At 33.9% G+C, this 24,262-nt stretch overlaps 1 protein-coding gene across 3 annotated transcripts in view; it reads left to right on the forward strand.

The window, feature by feature from the left end:
- Window positions 1-24,262, forward strand: part of Septin7 (septin 7) — a 79,905-nt gene that overhangs the window by 30,085 nt on the left and 25,558 nt on the right. For all 3 annotated transcript variants that reach the window (XM_029481203.1, XM_021171533.2, XM_021171532.2), the window contains exons 5-12: window positions 5,452-5,552; window positions 6,958-7,092; window positions 12,311-12,428; window positions 15,047-15,139; window positions 16,301-16,397; window positions 17,991-18,042; window positions 19,958-20,083; window positions 22,415-22,550. In XM_029481203.1, coding sequence (XP_029337063.1) covers window positions 5,452-5,552; window positions 6,958-7,092; window positions 12,311-12,428; window positions 15,047-15,139; window positions 16,301-16,397; window positions 17,991-18,042; window positions 19,958-20,083; window positions 22,415-22,550 — 858 coding nt within the window. The remainder of the gene's footprint in view (window positions 1-5,451; window positions 5,553-6,957; window positions 7,093-12,310; window positions 12,429-15,046; window positions 15,140-16,300; window positions 16,398-17,990; window positions 18,043-19,957; window positions 20,084-22,414; window positions 22,551-24,262) is intronic.

Consider the following 24,262-nt stretch of genomic DNA (forward strand, 5'->3'; position numbering starts at 1 on the left):
CGATTGGTCTGGAGCAGAAGCTGTGTTCCACTCACCAGAAGTCTCAAGATCCTGTGGCAGGTGTAGTGGGTAGTTGGCGGGTGTCAGCCGACCCCGTGCCCCAGCCACCCCGGTGTTGGTCAGACAGGAAGAGTGAAGATTCTAATTCTAAAGAACAAAAACTTATATTTTTATATACTTTGTAATATTCAAGATTAGGAAACTTGGAAATTTTTAATGAGCTCTGCAGAATAGACTTCTAATTGCAGATTTATTTAGTATAAAATAATATGCTAGATATTATCATAGACCTACAAAAGGTCAGATAATTTTTTAAGTGTTCATTATTGTTCTCATCTTGTAGGTAACTAATTCCAGATCTACATCAATAATAAAATCTAACACTTAGAGAGTCACTGTTCTCATCTTCTAGCTACTACTGTAAATGCTGTGAATGTTAATTCATCTGTTTGATTCTTTGTCTTACAACTTCATGTGGAAGGTGGTAGTAATATCTCATTTTACAAATGCAGCAGTTGAAACAGACTGTATTGTGCCCTGAGATGATGTAATAAATAAATGGAAGAGAAAAGTTTCTCCTCCAAGCTGCAGTGTGTCAACTCCCTTTTCATACACACATACACACAAACACGTATGCTGTAGGTGTTTAATGACTGTTAGTTGAATACTAATCAGTTCTTCATAAATGGATTAATAACTTTACTACTACTTTACAAATGACAACACACTTTCAATTTTATAAATGAACAGCTTTCTTCTGGTTTATTTTGTTAAATGACAATCTCAGGTACTAACCCTTAGGAACTATCAACCTTGTTTTTTGAGACATGTCTTCCACTGGCTGGGAGCTTGCTGCTTAGGCAGTGTTGGCTGTGAACCTCAGAGGTATTCCTGTCTCCACTGCCTTGCATTGAGATTGTAAATGCACACTGCTGCTGCACCTGGCTGGCTTTTTTACATAGATTTTGGAGAATCACAATCTGGCCCTTTTGCTTGTGTGCCAGGTACTTTACTGACTTATCTCTCCACTCCTCATTTTTAGCTCTTTATATATTTAGATGAAAATATTAACATGTAATTTTGAGATTTTTAACACATATGTATCTAGTTTAACATGGTATATGACAAAACATTCAGTAAAATATTCATGGTTTATTATATATAAGTTGTAGAAATATCTGATAAGTAGGGTTCATAAGAAATTGCCATCACTTAAATTCTACATTACATGTTCTATTTTCCCTTTGATCTTTTTACTCAGTTTTGTTCTGATAATACTTTTATTATCATGAAAACACTTTTTGAGATAAAAGGGCACAAACTTAAGGATAAGTATTATGGATTTTCACACAGGTTTACGTAGGTAACCAGCTTCTGGGTCAGTGAGTAACTACATTTGCAGCTGGTTGTACTTGTTCTGACTCATTGCTGGGGAATATTTTATAAAAATATATTAGAGCTTTTTATTTTTGAATAAACATTTAGGTTTCTGTTTTTTACTCATACTAATATGAGTAAAATGTGTATGTGTAAAGACAAAAGGCATTCATTGCTTTCATGTGTTGTCTTCCATGTTCAGTAAGGTTGAGGATGTCTGCTTTCCCAGCTGGCTGTTTAGGTGTCATTGGACTGCTTTGGTCATTTTAATATTTCCTATTTTTCTTCCTCATTTCCAGTAGTTCTTTATCTAAATATGAATCCTTTACATTTTAAACCTTACAGGTGTCTTCCCAGCTAGGATTTATTTAGGAAGGTAAAACTTTTGCTCATTTACTCCCAGGGAGCATCTTTCAAGAGGTCCGAGTACAGCAAGAATGTGATCATTTTTTGCAGCCTGTTGGCCTCCCCACAATCTAGTAGTCTAATAGATGATCTATCCTTAAAGTAATAAATTGACTCAATAGAGAGAATTAATATACAATTATTATATCACATTTCATACATATAAACCAATTCTGGAGTTTTGAAAAGCAAATATCTGTGACTTTGGTGACCTGAAGGGTTTTTTGTTTGTTTGCTTTTGTTTTGTTTTGTTTTTAGCATTTCCAGTTGTCAGAAAATGAAAGTAAAGAAAAATTCTCTCCTGTGTTATACCCAAGGAGTGAAACTTTAATAAATAATACCACAATATCAGTTCTTTCCTGAATGTTATATTTATAGGAGCCTTGTGTTTTCGGGGAGAGATTGGTTGACATTCAAAGGCTTGGAGATTATTAAGTAGTTTAATAGAAAACTGATTCTGAGATAGATCACTGTTCCTCAGTGGTTTTGATTCAAGTGAAAGTCTCACTTGAATGAGATTAATTCTTCACTTCTCTGTTGGCCTAAGGACCATTACACATACCATGCACACATACATACCAGGCATGGATTTCCCTATACTAGTAGTTTAACATGAGTGTACATTAGATGGAAGCAAGCCCTAGATAATTTTCATCTCTTGTAAATTCATACTTTGCTATAGTTACAGAGTTTACTATTCAAGATTCCTTGCTCTGTGGTGTCCCTGGACTGTTATAAACTGCTCTTATTTTATCTCGGAAAAAAGTAGGAGAGGGAAGTGTTTCTCCTTACCACTTTGAAGGGTACTTCAAAGTGAATGCAGTGGTGCCAAGTTACATCTGTCTTGGTTTCTATATATTTTTTTAACCAATAGATTATTAAAGTTAAGTGACAGGACAAAGTAGACAGTTCCACTCTTCATGTTATTTCAAATATAGATCCCAAGATTGACAAAAAATAATTAACAAACAGTATGCTATATACAATAGTTACAGCTTATTTTACATTTTATATTGGTTTTTAAAAATTGTAAATTTTTTGTTATAAGATTGTGAACTATCTTTCCTTGGAGAAAATTGTCTTTTATTGAGATTTAGTTTATTTCAATGTTAAGTTCTTGATTGCCAAATTTATCTTGATCTACTGTAAAATATGTGAAGCTTAATATGTGAAGCTTAGTTAATCACTTTATAGTGATAAAGATTAGGTATCTATACGATTTTTCTAGAGACAAGAAAAATTGAAAGCAGTAGGTTATACCCTTAGAATAAAAGACTTCATATTTAGAGATTCTTGAAGCCTTTTCCTTGAACCTAATTAAATGTTCCTGTAGATACTACTCCTTTTTGGTTGTTGAACCATTCTATTGTGTAAACATTTGAGTGTTTTACACAATAGGTTGGGGTCTTCAGTAATGGTAGACACATTTTCAAGGATCTGTAATGGAAAAACAGAAAATATGAAATAACAAAGATGCTACCATAAGTAAGGTGCTAGTAAGACAGACTTTAGGAGTTAGTGAAGTGGTATGATGTCAAGAGTCAGTAGGTTGAGTGATAAATCTGGCACTGAAGATCTGTGATAGGTATGCAGAGAAGGACGAGAATGAATACCTATAAATGAATATAAAGGAAGCATTTATTCCCAAGAGACCTAGGCTTGCTCAGGTACAAGGGTTGTGCATCCATACCAGGTCTCTTTCACTTTTTATGCTTTCTAAATAAACATTTGATGTATTAAATGAAGTGTTTTCCTGTTTTTGAGCCAAGTAAATGTATCAGGCTCTCTTCAGAGCTTTGGTCTTACTGCTACTTCTTGAGAAAGTATGAGTAAACGTGTAAACCCTTGACAGAAATTTTAACCTTTCCTTCAACATGTTATGCACTTAAATTAAATAATGCATTTTGTTTATGTTAATAAATATCTTGTGAACATTAGGTTAAAAAGTTTATTGCTTATAAAATAAAAATAAAAAGTGTATTGGTTAAAAAGCCGAATAATAAACATTGAAGACTTGACTTGTCCTTAGATTGAAAAGCTACAATACTAGTAGAAGTATCGGCATCTTTGATTTGTTGGATGTAGGGAGTCAAAAATGCCTCAGTAAGTCCAAAACACACATAAACAGTAGGAAATTTAGTCTTACTTAGTTTCTAGAGAAAAACAGTAGAAAATGCTCTTGCTTCATTCCTTTGGCATTAAGTTATACATTTAATCTTAGAGAAGAGCCCTTGGTGATGTGACCTGCATAAGAAGAGTGCATGGGAAAGTGACTGTTTGGAACAGATTAAGAAAACTTTGAAATTCCTGGGCTTGAATTAACTTGTTTTCCATGAATCCCATGAGGATACTTGCAAAGCCAGATGATATGATAGAATTGGATCCCGTGGATGGCAGTAGTTTACAGTTACAGTTTTTGGATCTTTTTCATTGGTTGCTGACTTCTTTGTATTTAATCATGTATGGATACTCAGAATTTCATAGGCCAGAGTTGGAAAATAGATTCATCAAAGTCCTTAAAATCTTATTTTTTCTTATCAAGTCAGTAAATAAGTTAAACTTTTAAAAATGGTACTGTGGGTTGAACCTTGAATCTTGAAAATGCTAACTGGTCACGTTGTCACATTATTTACATCTTTTTTAATAAAAAAAGTCTTAAAAATATAAGCTGTTATATTAAAGAAAACCAGACACTATTTGAAGCAGATTTGTTTTATGATATGTATGTTATGTGTATGTACACCATGTGTGTGTTCAGAGGTTTAGAAAGGGGTGCTATGTCTCCTGGAACTAGAGTTACAGTTACTAGTAAGTCACCCTGTATCTGCTGGTAACCAAACCTGGTTCCTCGACAACAAACACTCTTAATTGCTGAGCTGTTCATTACTTCAGTCTCTGGTTGTTTCTGTTTAGTGACATATATCATTAATTGTTATTATTAATTATCTTAATGTCATTTGTTTCTGTTTAGTGATGTGTCACTAATTATTATGAAAAAGCTGAGAATGAATTCAAAATAATTTGAGATGTAGATTGACCAGATTATCCTTTGGCCAAAGAATCATAAGAAAATTTTAAAGTCTGAACTTCTTAGACTTTTGTTTGATAATCGAACACTGTTGTTAAAACTCTTCTTTATTGATACTTAGTTTTTAATATTACATAGACCTCATACTTACAATACTTAATTGATATCTTCAAATATTCTAATTGCTAGTAGATAAATATTCTTATATTTGGGATACTCAATTTTTACCGATAATATAACCCAAAATTAAAGCAGTTTGAATAACATGGTAAGCTCAAGGCTTACCTAGGAGATAGGTGACAAGCCTTCCATAGAAAGGTATGTCCAAATTGCTGGTTTTCTTTTCCCCAATTTCAATTCTTTCCTCTACTCTCAATATTTTCCTGATAATAAACTACTTTCATCCAAAAAAACAAAAAAACAAAACCAAAAAAAACCCTTTTGATTGTAGTAAACATAAATGTTCAGTTTGGTAGCTACATGAAATACAACTAAATATTCAGTTCCTTGATCACACTCATAGTTTTAATTTGCAGTCAGCTTCCAAAATTGGTTTTGGGAAACTTGAGTATTCTTGCCTCTTGTTATAGAAAACAACTCACATAATATATAATTAACATGTACAACGATGACTCTTACAGGTGGAGCAATCCAAAGTTTTAATCAAAGAAGGTGGTGTTCAGTTGCTGCTGACAATAGTTGATACTCCAGGATTTGGAGATGCAGTGGATAATAGTAATTGGTAAGATTACTCTTTTGTCCCCATTATTTCTCAGTATAGTTAGACTTTTACCTTTTCTTTAATCCTATCAGTTGGGAGGCAGAGGCAGGCATATCTTTTGAGTTCAAGGCAAGTCTGTTATATATATATCCAGACTAGTCAGAACTATACAGTGAGACCCTGCTTTACAAACAAAAACAAAATAAAAAACAGAATAACAAAATGTAACAGTGAGAATCATTAATTTTAAATGTTTAGGGCTTGGGTTCATATACCAACTTTGCTGCTGTATTTCTTACTTGAAAATACTGCTTTCTGGACTGGTTTGGATTCTTGTTTTGTATCTTTTATTCTCTTTTGGTGTTTTGAGACATGATCTCTTTGAGTTCCAACGTGGTTGTTAAGAACTTTAAATCCTTTTGCTTCAGCCTCTGAATTTTCTCTATATGCAGTGGAATAATACCACTTATACATATATGTTATATATGTATGTTTATAAATATATATACACATCTATTACTGTTGTAATATGTTAATATCTCTTATATAAATTATAAAATTGAACCTTTTAACTATAATTTTGTTTGTTATATTTCATCCTAACTTACCTAATTTTTTAGACTTTAGTTTTTCAGTAAATTATAGATGAATTAAACACTCATGGAACTACAACTCACATTGAAGTTGAGTTTTAGTTAATTACCATTTTCTTGACTCTTAAAATACCCAGTACATTTATCACGAGGTTTTTGTATTGTTTAATCTTTGTTGGAAATTTAAAACTGTGGATGTAATTTTTTCAGATTGTAAAATATTTAGCATTGATATAGTTATTAATGTAAATAATTACTAATTATCAAAGTTTTGTTCACACACAGCAATTCCTTTTAAAATTTGAGAGTTAAAAAATAATGACTCAAGATATACTTTGTGTAGTTTTATCTATTTTTTTTTCTGTGTGTGTGTAGGGAATTGGTATTTTCATGGTGTTTCATATGTAGTATGTATGTACATACATTCAAATGTAGAGGCCCAGGTCTAGGCTAGTGTCTTCTTGATTGCTATCCACCTTTAATTTTTGAGACAGGGTAAAGCTTATCAGTTTAGCTAGACTGGCTGGTCCGTGAGCTCCAGGGATCCATCTCTATCTCACACCTTCGTTCAAGCTTAGGATAGCAGGCACTTTCCACTGTGTCTGACGTTTTACATGGGTTCAGGATTAGAATACAAGTTTTCATGCTTTAGTGGTTGAGCCATCTCTCCAATCCTAATTTTTACCTACTTTTGAGTCCGTGTGCAGAAAAATTTGAGATGTTTTCTACTAGTGAATTATTTTATCACATTAAAACTACTATCCTTTAATTGTCAAACAGTTAATTTCTTTATAGATTTCAACTTAATTGTTCTGTTTCTCTACATTATAAAGCTGGCAGCCTGTTATCGACTACATTGATAGTAAATTTGAAGATTACTTAAATGCAGAATCTCGAGTGAACAGACGTCAGATGCCTGATAACAGGGTGCAGTGTTGTTTATACTTCATTGCTCCTTCAGGACATGGGTCAGTACCTTGATTCTTTGCTACATCATTGTTTTTATTGTGTATAATTACTCATCTTGTGTGAATGTTTTAGAATCATGGTGTCTGTGGAGTACACGAAACTAGATCATTTATAAAACAACCTAATCTCATGTAAAGTGGCTTGGAATAACCCGTTTAAGTCCTAGGTAGTCATTTTACTTCTTAATTCTGTATACATACTGCATTTCATCTGCTTCACAAAAAGAATCATTTCCAGTTTCTAGTCTGACTTTTGAGATCTTAAAACTAAAGTTTTTTGAATTTTTTTTTTTAACCTCACCTTTTTTTTTTCCCCCCTTCGAGACAGGGTTTCTCTGTGTAGCCCTGGCTGTCCTGGAACCCACTTTGTAGACTAGGCTGGCCTCGAACTCAGAAATCCACCTACCTCTGCCTCAAGTGCTAGGATTAAGACGTGCACCACCACTAACCAGCTTAACCTCACTTTTATAAGAGGTTGAACTACCAAATTAAAAAGACAGCCATAATTTTTGAATTTATAGAGATTCTAATAATCCCCAAGGTAACAACCTATAAACAAAGTAACTTATTATATAACCTAATAGAAAAGGTAATAATAAAAAATAAGCTTAAGTGCCAATGGCTTCTTATGCTATTTTTTTTTTCAGTAAGTGGTTTGTTAAACTTTTAACTGTGAAGATTATTTTAAGTCTGTATTACTTTGATTTTAGGTAGTTAAGACTGAACTATTAACACATTCATCTGATACGATTTGCTTCATAGTAACTAGCCTGTTCTTCAAAATCAGAACAAAAACTGGTACTCTTGTACTATTTGTGGTAGATACATATTACGATTAGCTATTAATATTTCCACTAGTCTTCACTAATGGGTTTTTTTTGTTGTTGTTGGTGGGGGCATAAATCACAGCCTAATGCAACTACTTAATGTAATTACCCAACATGGCAATTCTACCCTCTCTCTGCCAATAGGAACTAGGCTATTATATGATATAAAACTATATAGTATTATTATTACCCCATATTCAAATTGGAGTAGTATACTCTCTTCCCTCTTCTGCTTTTGGTTTCTCTTCTTCCTTTGTCTTACTGTAATGCTTGTTTTCAGTCTGGTAGAACAGGGAACCATAGTTATGTGACCACTATTTGTGGGAAGACTGGAAAAGTTTCTTTTATGCTTAATTTCATGTCTTATTTTCAGAAGTTTATTTATATCCCTAAACCAGCATATCTACTTACAAGACTCATTTTTGTTTGTTTTTTAGAAATGAGACTTAACAGCAGGCTCTGATGCCACGTACCTGTAATGTCAGTACTCAGAAAGCTGGAGCTAAAAGGTTGCAAATTCAAGACCAGCCTAGGCTGTGTCTTTTGCTAGCAAGATCCTATCACAAGAAAAACAATACTAAAAATAGAAACAAAACAAAACAAAATAAAATAAAACCATGGAGTAGGATGTAGCTCAGTTTGAAGGTCTGCAGGCAATCCTCAGGACAGCCTTTCTTCACCCGTCAACTTCTTAGAAACCAAACCAAAACCCTAAACTATCACATGAGCATGTAGGGAGCTCTTGAATTTATGCTTCTTAAATCTTTCTAGTTTATCTTCTTGGTTTTTTTTGTTTGTTTGTTTGTTTGTTTTTTTTCTTGTGTAACCCTGGCTGTCCTGGAACTTGCTCTTTAGACCAGGCTGGCCTCAAACTCCTAGAGATCCACCTCCCTCTGCCTTCTGAGTACTGGGATCAAAGGTATATGCCACCACTGTCCAGTACTAGTAACTTATTAGCACAATTTCCTAGAAGTCAGCCTAGTAAGATCATCTACAATTAGTAGAAAGCAGTGAGTTTATAACAAATCTTTGGACCCTTTCCAAGAGTTATGATTCTCATAAAATTACATTCTTATTTTCCTTTGAGGGTAATTTTTGTCTCTTAAAATTACATGGGGAATAAGAGTTGTTTGGTTTTTTTAAAGAAATGAAATTATAATTCAAATGATATATATGGCTTTAATCCATTTCTTGATTTTTCACAAGGGAAAATTCTTTTTTCTTGTGTCTGTTCCTAAACAATTGACCAGCTTAATAATTTTTAGAGATAGAGCAAAATTTTTCCTATTGATTTGCGATACTTATAGATTAAGTTAAAGAATATGATAGTGAATTTGGTATCAAATTACAAATGGCCTGCTTTCTGGGAGCTGAAATTACATAAAATCTGGCAAATGAAACACGGATCTTCTGTGAGCCCCTCAGTTCTATACAATATAGTATCAGTTCCTTCTTTAGTCACCTACTTGTGCCATTCCTGGATGCTAGGCAATTTAAATTTCATTTATTATTGTTTCATTTGTGGTGTTCATTGTTCAGTAACTGCTATTAAAAGCTAACTTTCAGATATTAAAATGCTGTTTTATCCTTTTAATATTGATTTCCACTTTAAACAAAGATCACTCAATGAATTTTATTTAGAAATATATGTAATTAATGTTTGTAGTTTGGTTTGAAATCTTGTTATAGGCTTTGAAGTAAAATAACTTTTTCCTTACTGTGGATTTGTCTTATAAAGGTCTTTTTATTGTTTAAAAGATAATTTCTTCAAGTGATCATTTTGGTGCATGCATGTAATCACACCTTCAGGGTTGGCTATATAATAAGTTCAAGTTTAGCCTGGGCCAAGTTTAGCCTGCGCCTTTAAGACCCTGTCTTAACCCCACACACACACTTTGAATTCTTACTAATTCTTACTAATTTAATCATAGAAAACTAAATGGGTACAGGAAAAATTTTAGCCACCATATGATTAACATGTTGAATTAATGGTTTTTGCTATTTTTATACTAATTTAAAAGTATGGAAGAGTTTTATGGAGGTTTTTACCCTTTTCCATACAATTTAATTTTTAAATTGATTTCAGTGTTTTTTGGTCCTGATTTTATCATATTTCAACTGTATAAAACCAGTCTATCCTGGAATGTTTTGAGCTCCCACTTTTCCCCATTTCCCCAGTGCTACAGATCCCAGCACACACACACTTAACGACTGCTAGAGTTCTTTCTTAGTTTATGCTTAAGACATTGACTTCCCTGAGTCCCTACCATAGCTATTACATCTGTCTTCCTTTTTAAAAGTTGTAATACTTATGCTAAATGCATAGCATTTAAGTAGTAGACCTAAAGCAGAATTTATACTTTGCTTTTAAATATAAGATCCTGTGTAAGTTTAAAACCCGAAACTTTATGATGATGTTTTGTACTGTGAATTTTGCCTTTATCACTGATTATAACAGTGAATTATAACAAAATTCAGCCTTTCTTCCATTTTTCTCATTGTTCCTTATTCAGTTAAGGAATATCCTTTGGGATCACATTTCCATTATCTTGACTTATTACTTGGAACATTAATTATAGTCCCTGGAACATTTTAAGTGTACAGACTCAGTCTTCACTATAGTTTCTACAAGACTTGAGAAAATGATAGCATTTTACTTCTTTTGTCAACAAATATTTGGGAACCTTTAGCCCATTTGCTGGGTGCTAAAAAACACAGATGAATGAGATAAAAGCACTCAACTAAAGGATTTTTTTTTTTTTTTTGTCTTAGAATGGAAAAACAAATACAGGGCAAATGTTTCCTAACACAGTACATAGAGTGCTGAGGCCCCTCTTCATCTAGAAAAGGATTTCTAAAGGAATTGGACTGTCAGCCATGTCTAAAAGAATGAATAAGGAAGTACTAGGGAAGCAGAATAGGTGGGGTATGAAACTAAAGAGTGTTCCAGGCAGGGATGGCAGTAGTCTATGACACTTTTAAAGTATAGCACTTTTAAAGAATTAAGAGAAGTTAAAAACATCCTGGCACATTGCAAGTAGATTAAGGAGAGAATATTTGTCTTCACAATGTTAGTGAGTCACAGCAGCTAAAGAATATGGCTTTTAGTAAGACTGTCAGTCAAATAATGAATGATTCTGTCAGATTGACTTCGCAGTTGTGTGGGTAGTGTGCTAGGAAAGCAGAAAGGGTTATGTAGTTCTCCACTGTGGAGTTCTTGGTGGTCTGTACTTAAGTGTCGAAAATGGGTAGGGTATCTGTATCTGTGTTAGTGCCTGTGTGTCTTTCATGCAGGCCTTGATAATCTCAGGAAATGAAGGATAAAAGAACGAGCACTCTTAGGTGTTTAGGGATAAGTGTTTAGGTACATTGTGTGTACCTATCATGCACTGAGATAGAAAACAGAAGAGGAGAGAAAAATGGAGATTCAAGTTGAGCTATTGATTCTAAGGAACATGGCATGTTCTAGGAATGTAACCTCTGAGTTAGTGTCTTGAACATCTGAGTGAAGTTTTGAATGGGTATACTTTGGGGAATTATTGGCCATAAATTATTGTGGTGATTTTAGTCAGGCAGAATGTAGGGTTAACAAATGAAGATGACCACAAGTTAAAGCTCTGCCTTACAGGGCTGGAGAGATGGCTCAGCAGTTAAGAGCACTGACTGCGCTTCCAGAGGTCCTGAGTTCAATTCCCAGCAACCACATGGTGGCTTACAACCATCTATACTGGGATCTGATGCCCTCTTCTGGTGTGTCCTCAAGACAGCTATAGTGTACTCTTATACAAAAAATAAATAATTCTTAAAAAATATATCTGGCTTTCAAAGAGGATCCTGAGGATTCTAGAAGAGCTGTGAGGGATTTATTTTAGATGCTGCATACTGGCCACATTAGATAGGAAGTATTTGGTTTTGAAAATATAACTGTATTAGTATTTGGTTTTGAAAATATAACTGCCAAAACACAGCAGCCAGTTTATAATAAACAGAGGCATATTGAAGACTGACTTTTAGTATTTTTGTCTGAGAAAGATAGTTGACAGCAAGTATTGCATTTATCAAAAGAGGACTAATTTTTCATGGACTAAAAATACTCACCCACCTTGTGAACCTTTATAAATATAAAGCTGATTCTAGGAAATACTATTAGGAGCCTTTCTGGTTTTTCCAACTCCTCTTTAGGGCCAAAACCCAATGACCAAGTTATTTCAAAGGCAAAAGTCAAAAAGCTTCCTTAACCATTCCATTGCTTCTTAAAGCCCTGTTCTGCCTGTTGGGTGACCCAATTCATCTTCAGAGTGTTTCTGATAATTAAATTAATTGTCGAAGATGTGAAGAATCGTTTTGTTCAAACAGATGAATTCAGTCATATTAAATACTATATATTTCAGACTTAAACCATTGGATATTGAGTTTATGAAACGTTTGCATGAAAAAGTGAATATCATCCCATTAATTGCCAAAGCAGATACACTTACACCAGAGGAATGCCAACAGTTTAAAAAGCAGGTAAGAATTAATTAACTTATGTGTTTCCTAACTGTTCTTGTAATTAATAGCATTTTAGTACACTATAGTGTATTTACATTTTGCTTATTCTTACAAGCTTATGCTTTTTCTATTTTCTCTTGAATCGTATTTTGTTCGTATTACTTAATGGGATAAACATATTTAGACACACACACATTTTAACTTTCTCCCCAAATCTCATGTCCTGTTATTTCAGTAATACTCTCAATGATACATTTTTCTCATTTTATTATATTTGTATTGTTACCTATGACACTTATGAAATCTAAGGTAAATTTCTGAAAGTGTCTATTCTAATAGTATTCTTTTTTAATTTTAGGACAATATTTTAAAAACAACAGCAATTTTGTATTGTATTCAAAATAGACTTTAGAGTTTCGTTATCTCATTATCTTTTTAAGCTTCTGTGTAACAAAATACCTTTTAAAAATGGATTTTAGAATACTTCAAAACTTGTTACAGTAAGAAAAACCTGTTAACGTTTGCTTTGAAGTGGCATTGCATTCTTACAAATTTTGACATCTTAAACAAATTTTACTAATATTCTCACCACAGGTGTGTTTCTCTCTTCCTTTAGCTTCTTCCATACTTTTTCCTCCTCCCCTTCACTTCCTTTTCATCTCCTTCCTTTTTCTCATTTCTCTCTTTACCCTTTCTCTTCCTCTTTTCCATTTTTCCTATTTCTCTATTGTTATTTGAGACAGAGTCTCTATAAACTGTACTGAATGCAGCATCATGGCAATCTTCCTGACTCTACTTAAGTTTTTACCTTGAATAGTCTATGTCTCTATATGAATTTATTTGTGACAAGTTAGAGGTGAGGATGAATTAATAATGAGTTCTACTTTCAGATGGTCACAAGCCTACTGGTTGTGTCCCTTCCTCTCTTTTTTTCACTAAACACTGAAACCAAGTCCTTTAGTGCATATACTTTACCTCTGTGTTCTTATAGTCTCTAGATTTCTTTTCTGTATGTTTAGAGTCATGTTTCTTACCCATAGAATCATTCGGAGGGCTTTCAAAATCATTGTTGGACGTTATCCCTACCAATTAGTTCTGTAGAGGAAGTTAGGGTCTTAACATTTATTTTGAAAATGCTTACTTATATAAGTTTACTGTATAACTTCTGACCAAGGACCACAGCTGTTAAAGCTAGTAGCTATTTTATCTGTTTTATTAAAGACAGGGTCTCTGTGTAATTTTGACTTTATAGACCAGAATTTATGGAACTTACTGTACAGACCAGGCTACCCTCAAGCTTTCAGAAATTTGCCTGCCTTGGCCTACTGAGTGCTGGGATTAAAAGCATGATCTATCATGCCAGGCATCACTTATTTTCACTGTTTATCCTTTGGCACAAAGGCTCACTATGTAGGTCTGGTTTGCCTGGAACCCACTGTTTAGAGCAGGATGGCCCCAAATCAGAGATCCACTTACTTTCTAAGTGCTGAGATTTATGGCATGTGTCACCTCACCCAGCCATCATTTTGTTTTAAAGTAGATATCTATGCTCAGTGATGAAGATGTGGTCCTATCGATGGACATTGATAATTTAACTTGTTCTTTTTTTGAGATAGGCTTTTGCCCACAGCCTAGGCTAGCAAGGAACTCTCAGACCTCTTGTTTCAGCTTCCCACATAATAGTATTACAGGCATGTACCACCATGCTGAGCTTGCTTCTGTTAATTTCTGTTGAGTATAGTAGTCATAGAACTCATTTTGTTTATAGCCCCTTTATTGCTGTTGGAGACTCTTGCTGTGAGAATAGCAGTATAATGTGTAGCCAGGGAAGGTCGAGGTAGGAGTTCAAATTGTATGGGTAGGTGACAGTTATTTGCATGTCTGTATTCCCTTGACTTTGAAATCCTTGAATAAGATAACTTGATTTGAACCAGGTAATTCTGATGTTACTAAGTCTTGAGGTTCTCTATTTCTACTGTGTGTTTTCTCCTTGCCTACTTGCTTTAGGTTTATGTCTATGCAACTTGTCCATGTAATGAATTTTTCTGTTAAAGTGTTAAACCTTTCTCCTGCAACTTGTGTGTTTTTTACTTGCTCTTTCTACTATTTTTAGGTGACTTTAGGATCTGTTGTTTCAGCTTTCAGAGTTAAGTTATATGAAGAGAAATAATCTTCAATTTAAATAAATGACCAAAAACTATTGTATAGTAGAAACCAGCTGAATAAATACCATTGTAAAATATTCTGTCATTATTTTGAATTCATTTCGGGACAATACCCATATGATTCACACTTCTGAAATAATTGAATTTAAAATATTTTAAATTTCATTTCACTCTTTGTCTGTGTGCATATGGGTTAAGGAAGGGAGGAAGGTGCATGCCCTGTCATCCTTGTGGAGATTCGAGAAGAATTTTGTAGAATCGGTTCTCTTTCTGTGTTTTCTCTTTCTACTTTGCGTGGTAGGCACCTTTACTTTCTTTGTTCCCCTGTAATAGGTTTTTGTATTTAAATACGGACAAGAAAGCACCAGAGGTCTCATTTAAATTTAAAAAAAAAAAATCCAAGAAAGATTTAGTAGAAATACTGCTAATGTCATAATTATGTGTGGCGCCATTTCCCTCCTTCTGCTTTAGATAATGAAAGAAATTCAAGAACATAAAATTAAAATATATGAATTTCCAGAAACAGATGATGAAGAAGAGAATAAGCTGGTTAAGAAGATAAAGGTAGGTTCATTTCTCTGCACATTAAAATGTTTGAGCCTTCCAATTGTGCTCTGATATGAAAGATCAAAGGTTTAAAAAAAATAGTTGGCTTACTAACACAAGTATGGATATTCCTGAATTTTATCAACTTTATAGTTACCTTTGATTAGCAACACATAAAACAGAGCATTGCACAGAATAGATGGATGAATTCCGTCCTGAGTTGTTTTCAGTTAATTGCTTTCATATTTGTATAATTTTTTAAGAAACAAGTATGAGTGGATGGGAACTAATTTCTAATTAATCATCCTTTAAGAGCTTGATGATAAAACTTGCTTCTTTTTTATAAAAGTCAACAAAAACTCTATATCATTTTAATTTTGTGGTGTTTTGTTTTGTTTTATTGTTTTGCTTCCCAAAGCAGGGTTCTTCTGTATAGCCTTGGCATTCTAGAAACTAGCTTTGTAGATCAGGATGGCCTTGAAACTCTGAGATTGATCACCTGCCTGTGTTTTCCAGATGGTAGGACCACTACATCTGGTTTTTAAATTTTGTGTGTTTAAATTTATACTTGTTTTTGAGTTCTTGGAGCCAAAATGGTTTAGTGAATACTGGTCTTATGTGCATAAGTAATATAATTACTGTATAATTGATAGCATATTTGTGTCTGACCAATGAAGAATTTTGAAGGTTTTGCAAAATAGTGTCTTCGATAATTCTGGGAGATAAAAACCATTGGGAAGTTATACTCTGTATTAAAATGAATGAATACAGGTTTAGCAAGTGGGTGTGAGGTTCTGACTAGTTTAGAAAGTAGACATTTCCTACACCTCATATTGTTAAGAATAATAATGAGATAGATTTGTGGTCCTTTTTTTTTTTCTTTCTTAATATCAGTGTATTTTTTTATTCTGTGTCAAATACGGTATGGTTTAACAGTAATTTTTGACAACCAATTTGTCTAATACATACATAGCACATTATTCTTAAAATTTCACCTAAAAAGCAATTATTTATCACATGCTTTGGTAATACTGTTTGAGTAACAATTTTCTGGATAATTATTGCTTGGCTGGTAAGAGTTAATGTAGATAATTTTTTGTTAATATGTTGAATATTATAAATTATTATTGAATTATGAGTACTGTAGAGATGTGTTTACAATATCACTTTATTTTATAGGACCGTTTACCTCTTGCTGTGGTAGGTAGTAATACTATCATTGAAGTTAATGGCAAAAGAGTCAGAGGAAGGCAGTATCCTTGGGGTGTGGCTGAAGGTAAGGTTCTTTTCAGTGCATAATTTAATGTAAGGTCTCATAAAGGTAAAAATGTGTACTGTAGTAAGTAATATACACAGTGTATAATACACTGTAGCTTTTTAATGATAGTTTTTATTTCATTTTCCTACTCTTTTTTTCTGTTAAGTAGAATTCAGTTTCTCAGATGGATGACCTAAGTCAGGAAAGTATGTGTGAATTCTTCCAGTTGTAATACTTCACAGTCATTTGCCATTGTCCCACTTTCCTGGGTCTGCACAACCTTCATGCCAGTTTCTCTGGTTCGAAAGCATTTCCTAGGATCTAATAAATCTTTGGAAATGGAGCAATTAGGAGAGAGCCAGTTACAATCATGTGACTAGTGCCTTTTCTTTCCTTAAGAAAAGGTCACTTGTTTTCAGTATGGTTCCTAGTGTGTGTGTTTTCAATGCCAGTAAACTCTTAGTGATAACATCAAACCTCAGAAATCCTATTAGCAACAGAAGCATTTTCATGATTTTGCATTAGTTTACTCTAATGTTCAGTCTTCTATTATAATACTAAGTTGGAGGTGCTGTTTGCTCTATTATGTGCTGATGTTTTAAATAGGTGTGTAAGTTTTATAAAATTACACCAAGTTACTGTCCTTATTTATGATTTTGCCCAAGGTCCGTCAGCTTTGCTCCCAGGTGACCTGCAATTACAGAATTAAGGCTTTTCACGTTTTATGTCCCTTAGAAGTATACTCTGAAACAATTGCTTTATTTATGTAATTATTATTCTTTCCCATCCCCTTGCTATATCCTCATTCAGTGTTCATGTTAATGATACTTTAAAAAAAAGTAATAAAGAATCTTAAAGCTCTTGACTAGCCTTTTCATTTTGGTTGTCTCAAGGAGGTTTTTTTTTTCTCCCTCAGCCACAATACTAAGGTTTTTTTTTTTTAATGAATCATGTAATAAATATATTCTATACTAAGAAGGAGAAAGTGAATCTTTCTTTCAAATTATCAGTGTTTATTTCCAGAGAGTTCACTCATTACATTTCTGTCACTGAGAATTAAGCTACACCAAGAAGGGCTAAGGGGATGGATATCTTAGTGGATACAAATGCTTGCCTTGAAAACATGAGGACTAGAGTTCTGATGAAAAAGCCTTACAGGCTCAGCCTTCCACCTGTAATCATAGTGCTCTGGTGGCAGACACAGGATCCACCAAGGAAGCTAGGCAACCCAATAACTGAGCTGCACATTTATCAAGAGACTCTGCCTCTGAAAATAGAATTGAGAGTGGAAATTAGGAGGAAGCAGTTGATGTTAAACTTTCCTTAACAGATACTCGTACATGAATCTACATATACGCCTGACATAGGCACATTCACAAAGAAAAATTTAAGAATAGCAAAATGATGTTTTTATATGCTCCAGTAGTAGTATTAGGGTGTCTTTGCCTATTGTTCCTTGTTAGTTCCACTGTATAGTTCTGTGCTAGTATTAAACCTTAATCAGTGGTTTACATATTCTTTCCTTGGTTTTATTTGCGTATTCCTTTGAAAAGATAAGCTTTATTAAAGTTAACATGTATGGTCTGTTTTCTTTTACTTTTTTTTCTACAGTTGAAAATGGTGAACATTGTGATTTTACAATTCTAAGAAATATGTTGATAAGGTAAGTATGAGCAGCAATGAAACAGTACAGACAGGGTTTTAGCACCCAAAGAAAGTTAAAGTTCAGAAGACTGACTTTGTCTTCTGTAAATGGAGCTACTGTGTGTGACATCTTTGCTCCTATTGACTTGTAAATAATGTGTGACAATAATTTACATTGTTTTTCCCAAGATTTTAGTCATTAGCTGCTTTGAATGTGCATAGCTTTAGACCTGGTAAGTAGGACTCACTGGTATTACAGAGGAACTTGGCCATGCTTGCAGGAGGATTTAATAAGCATCAGCAAGATACTTCATGCACATATGAAATATCAATTCTGCTATTAGACTGAACAAATAACTCATCAGTTAACATCACCGGCTCTTCTTCCGAAGGACCTGGGTCTGATATCTAGCGCCACATAGTGGCTCACAACTCTAACTCCAGGGAATCCTATAACTCTGGCTGCCATAGTAACAGGCACACAAGTGGAACACACACATACATGGGGACCAAACACCGATACACATAACATAAAAAGAAAATTTCTAGTATATTTGCCATAAGAAGGATGAATGTTTCATATAGCTACTGGTTGTTTAATAAATATTTGAAGGAAGGAGGCGTCAGTCAGTGCCAGTTGCCTAATGCCCGTTTCTACAAGTCTCTCACTAGTACTTGACATCTTACAGGCTAGAGTTGGGAATCATGTGTAACAATCACAGAACAACAGTATTTTAGTGACAGATAACCACCATGCTAAATGACACTGATACAGGAGTTCAACAACATCTTAATTTATTCAGTAATTTATTTTATTAGTTTTTAAGGGATGTAGTAATTGAATTAGATGTAAATTAAGAAAATATGTTTTTCTTTCATTTTTAATTTTAGTGAAGTTGTTTCATGCAACCCAGCCTGGCCTTGAACTTTGTATATATCTGACACTGTCTAGTATTTATCTGTAGCAAGAGTATAAAATAAATATATCTTTATGTTAAAAAAGAGCTCACAATATAGCTAAACATGTAATTTGGTATCACTCCTGACATACACCAGTTCCAAAATATTTAACAAATTAGTGTGAGCTGTTCCATTTTACTTGCCAGGTATATTAGGAGGAACTGGGACCTGCCCAGCCTGACTAACATAGAGGAAAATGAATGTATTGGTAGACAGGAAAAATCAAGCTTAGTACTAAGACAAATAAGCTTGGAGAACTTCATGGGAATGTCAGATAGAAGATGAACTGGATAATTAAGTTACCTTGTGTTCATGATGTGTGTGGGGTACTTCATAATAAATGGGATTTGGATGTGAGGAAGGACAAAACACTGCATCTTTATTTTTGTTGAATGGTAAAGATGGTATATACTGGAAGTTAGAAGTATAGTGGGGAATGAGAAAAGGGAGGATATTACTCAGTCCTTAATATCTCTAATCATTAAATAATCATGTCATCATATCCTATAAATTGTATACTTTATTACTTGTACCTTGATATTCATATGCAATAGAAAGGTTACCGAAAACAGCACACTCACTGGACAGCTTTGATAAATGGAGTTATTCTAAATCAAGATTCCCTAGTTGGTAAACAATTTGATCTTTTCAGGGTCCATATATAAACTAACCTGGTGAAGCTCAATATTACCATGGTAACAATTACATCGAGGAAAGTAATTTCTGTTATATATGAGCTTCAATAACAATCTACTTTTCCCTTTAAACTATTTCTTTGGTATAAAGTTTATTCTTTGAGTGATTGATTCCCATGAAAGCTCATCTGGAATCTAAATTTCTGTTCATTTTTATCTGTCAATGAAGACATGTGAATGCCAGTTTTCTTAATATTTTAAATCTGAAATTTTGTCTTGGTGAAATTTTTTGTTGTGTCAAAGCCTTTAACACAAGCAAACTCTTGCTGTTTATGACAGAACACATATGCAGGACTTGAAAGATGTTACCAATAACGTACACTATGAGAACTACAGAAGCAGAAAGCTAGCAGCAGTGACTTACAATGGAGTGGATAACAACAAGAACAAAGGGCAGCTTACCAAGTACGTATATAACTTTCTCCAGGAAAGAACAACTAAATATTTCATTTCCTTTCTTAGTTCTTGTTACTTATTAGAATATTTGGACCATGATTCTCTATAAGAGCAGAGAATTATGCAGCTAAAATTTGTCTTGGTAGTTTTTTTTATGCCTTACCGTTGTTAATTGTTGGGAAGATTATTGTTCTTGTTCTTTAAGAACTATAAATATGTTTTTGTCATTTGCCAATCATTTTTATAATTCATATAGCACACAGCTAAACAGATAAATATAGTTTTGAAGAGAAAGTTATAAACAACTTCATGGTCTAGCAAGATGGCTCAGTTGGTAAGGACACCTGGGGTGCATTTTGTTGTGTGCAGGAGTTTTTATTATTGTAGCCTGGGGGTCATAATTGGATTTGATTGGTGACTTTTCTCCTGGTGACGTGCATATCACCCTAGTGTAGACTAAACTTCCAGTTGAGTAACAGCTAGGTTTTTCTGTGCTCTTTGACTCAAGTCTGCAATGTCTTCAGCAATAGGATCTTACTATGAAATCTGGAGGGTAAATAACGTTGGCAATGTCCTGTAATTTGTATGCTTAGGGGACTTTTATGGGGTCCCATTTGCTAACAACTCAGAAGGGGGTAATCCTATCCTGATACTGGGGTGGCTATTTGGTAACACATGATGTCTGCTTGGAGTATTGCCCTCAATTATAAGGTAACTTCGTTTAACAACCGTTTATATGTGTATATTTTAGAAAGCATCTACAGTAGTACATTTTTGTATGGCTTTTTCACAACTCCTTTAGTGTTGGTTATCATTTTTCTTCCTGCACTCTCCTACCATACCCCTGTTTCTCCTGCAGGGATATTCTTCCTTTCTCCCTTTATTACATTGTATTTTATTTCCCCTTCTTTGAAAAATCTCTGTGAACTTTTAATGCCCGTAGACTGAACAATTTTTGTTTAATTCTTTAATGTCTATTCTCGCATTTCAGAAACACTTTATCTTTAACTTACTGAAAATGTTTAAAACTTAAGACACTAAAATATTTAAGTGAATGGATTTTCATCAGCATTAAAGTTATAAAGAACATAAAAGTAGTCTGCATAACCTAACTGGTGCTTTAGGTATTAGATGGTAGTTATCTTCAGCATTTCAGTTGAGTTGCATAAATAAATTATAATAAATGTAGTTGTGACATCAGTAGATATCTCAGAGATTGTAATACTTGAAATTTTACTAAAACTAAGCATGTTCTCTACATACTGACTTTATTAGCTATGTTTTATTTTTCTCCCACTGAATTTTTTTCTTTAAGGAAAATAAATCATGTGACTTTCTGTAGTTTTCTGTGGCAGTATTTTGGGACTGTTCCTTTTTGGTTTTCCTTGTACAGTTTATTTCACATATAACATTGTCTTAGTTCTGGTTTCTCTTGCTATGATAGAACACCATGACCAAAAGCCACTTGGGGAGGAAAGGATTTATTACTATCATAATACAGTTCATCATTGAGGAAATCAGGCCAGGCACTCAAAACAAGGCAGGAGTGGATTCGGAGGCCAGGGAGGAGTGCTGCTTACTGGCTCACTCCTTATGGTTTTCTTTCTTTTTTTTTTATATTTTTAATTTTTTTTTTGGTTTTTCGAGACAGGGTTTCTCTATGTAGCTCTGGCTGTCCTGGAACTCACTTTGTAGACCAGGCTAGCCTCGAACTCAGAAATCTGCCTGCCTCTGCCTCCCGAGTGCTGGGATTAAAGGCGTGCGCCACCACGCCCGCTCCTTATGGTTTTCTTATAAACCAGAACCAACAGTCTAAGGTGGCACTACCCACAGTGGGCTGGGCTCCCCGCATCAATCACTAATTAAGAAAATGAGCGACAGTCTTACCTACAGTCTAATCTTATGGAGGCTTTTCTCAATTCAGGTCTCCTACTCTCAGCTGGCTTTAGCTTGTGTCAAGTTACATAAAAACTAGCCAGAACAATCATCTTTAGAATTAAGGTACACAAGATTTAGAGAAACAGCCCCCAACAGTTTTATTCTTAGGCTTTACTTCATAGTAATCATTTGAGATTGAGATTTAAATAAAATATTAATGGAGAGGATGTTACCTTCTATAGTTATGAGCATATTTATACATTTTACAGTTTCTGAAGGATTCTTCAGCCATATGTATTATATAAGACTTGGAATTTGTGTCTAAAATGATGTAAATATTTGTATGCTTCCAAATGATAATGGCACCTGTAGCATCTCATTGTTCCCATCAGCTCATTGAAAATTTAGTATTGCAGTTTTGACTTACAGACCTTAATGATTATTCCTAAATGTTGGTGGTAGGAGCCCTCTGGCACAGATGGAAGAAGAAAGAAGGGAACATGTAGCCAAAATGAAGAAGATGGAGATGGAGATGGAACAGGTGTTTGAGATGAAGGTCAAAGAAAAAGTTCAAAAACTGAAGGACTCTGAAGCAGAGGTAATCAGTTTAATTAGCAGTCTGTCAGTATTCCCTTTAAATAATATAGTCATTAAAGTTTAAATTACATCTGTATATACTTTGAGAAATAATGTACAATATAAAATAGAAGAATAAAAGTAAGTATTTTAAGAATATATTTATGTATGGGCTTCTAAGCAGCATACTAAGTGGGAAGACAGAATACAAAATAGTCTACTGACAATAAATTACTAGTTATAACGAACAATAAATATAACCCATTTCCTAAACAAACTAGCATTTAGCATTTATACTACTTGCCAGAAAATGCCAGTAACAGTGTCCTCCTGAGGGACTTGTGAAGAAGTCTGGGCCAAGTTCCCTTTCCCCAAATGCCAACTTGTCTGTTATTTGTCCTTTCCTCCTACTCTATAGACCCTCTCTCCACTATCCTTACCAACATCTGTGAGATAAAGTTTGTAAAGCTTTCTACTTACATATGTAAAATATTTTAATATATGCAAACAAATTATAGACACCTATTTATTTAGCCTTGCTTAATAAAATTTGTTCTTGAATCATTCTGCTGGAAATACTTGGTATGTAACTGCTAATACTTAGCAGCATAGTATTCATGAGCAGTACAAATTTTGTGATGTGTGTTATGTCATCTAGTCCACACTATGGACATATAAGAATAGGTATTACTGTCCATCTTCACTTGCACAGATGTGAGGAAGGATGAAACATACTAGTCAGTATTACATATGCATAAGCCAGCATAATGACAATTTGTACATGTTTTGGTTGTAGCTGCTGCCCTAGATAACTCAGAACATCTATTTTAAACATAACTTATGTGCTTTTATAAGATTTAGTTAATTATTTTTTTTCTGTCGGGGTAATCACATAATCATGGTATGACATGGGGGTTAGAAGACAACTTGTGGGAGCCACTTTTCTCCTTCTATCACGTGGGTCCTGGGGATTAAACTCAGGTGATCAAGCCTGGTAGGTCGCCAACTTTGAGCTGAGCATCTATCTTTCAGGCCTGTTGCCCTTTTAATACTTGGAAAAATTTCAGCTTCCTAATACATGTAACCCAAAGATTTCTTGGAAACAACTGATTGTGACCTATGGAAATTATTTACTTGTAAATTTTAAGTGTTACTTATTTGTGAAGAATAAACTTTAAGGCTACTTCATAGCTTGAAAAAATATAACTGAATTCATTTCAGTTCTGTGTACCTTCTCCTTTATATGCCATCTCTCTTTCCCAGAAGAAATTACTGTTCTGAGTTGTATGTATGTGATTGCTTTTTATTCTTTTATACGAACTCTTTGGTACAAAATTTGCATTCTCTTGTGCTCCATTTTTCTTAGTTAATTGATGTCATGAAGAAGGTTTCAGCTCAGATTTGACTCTCCTTGGAATAAATTTCTTTTATAGGAATTAGATAAAATCTTTGCAATAGGAAGAAATAAAATTGCTTTTGACAGTATACAAAACAAACTATATGCAAAATTATATTAAAATTTAAACCCAAAGTATTTTAATTGTTGGTTGTTTTCTTCAGAGACAGACTGACTAGTGCCGCAATGATTTTTCTGATGATCCATTAGATGTATGCGTTTGGGTTCTGTAGTTTCCTGGCTATGAGTCAGCAGTTCTTTACAACATTAGTTCTCAGATTAAAGTTTAGGATTCATTATTTTTAGCAAGCACCCCAGGTAAAATTTGTATGAAGAAT

This window comes from Mus caroli, chromosome 9 (assembly GCF_900094665.2).
Source record: "Mus caroli chromosome 9, CAROLI_EIJ_v1.1, whole genome shotgun sequence".
Lineage (NCBI taxonomy): Eukaryota > Metazoa > Chordata > Mammalia > Rodentia > Muridae > Mus > Mus caroli.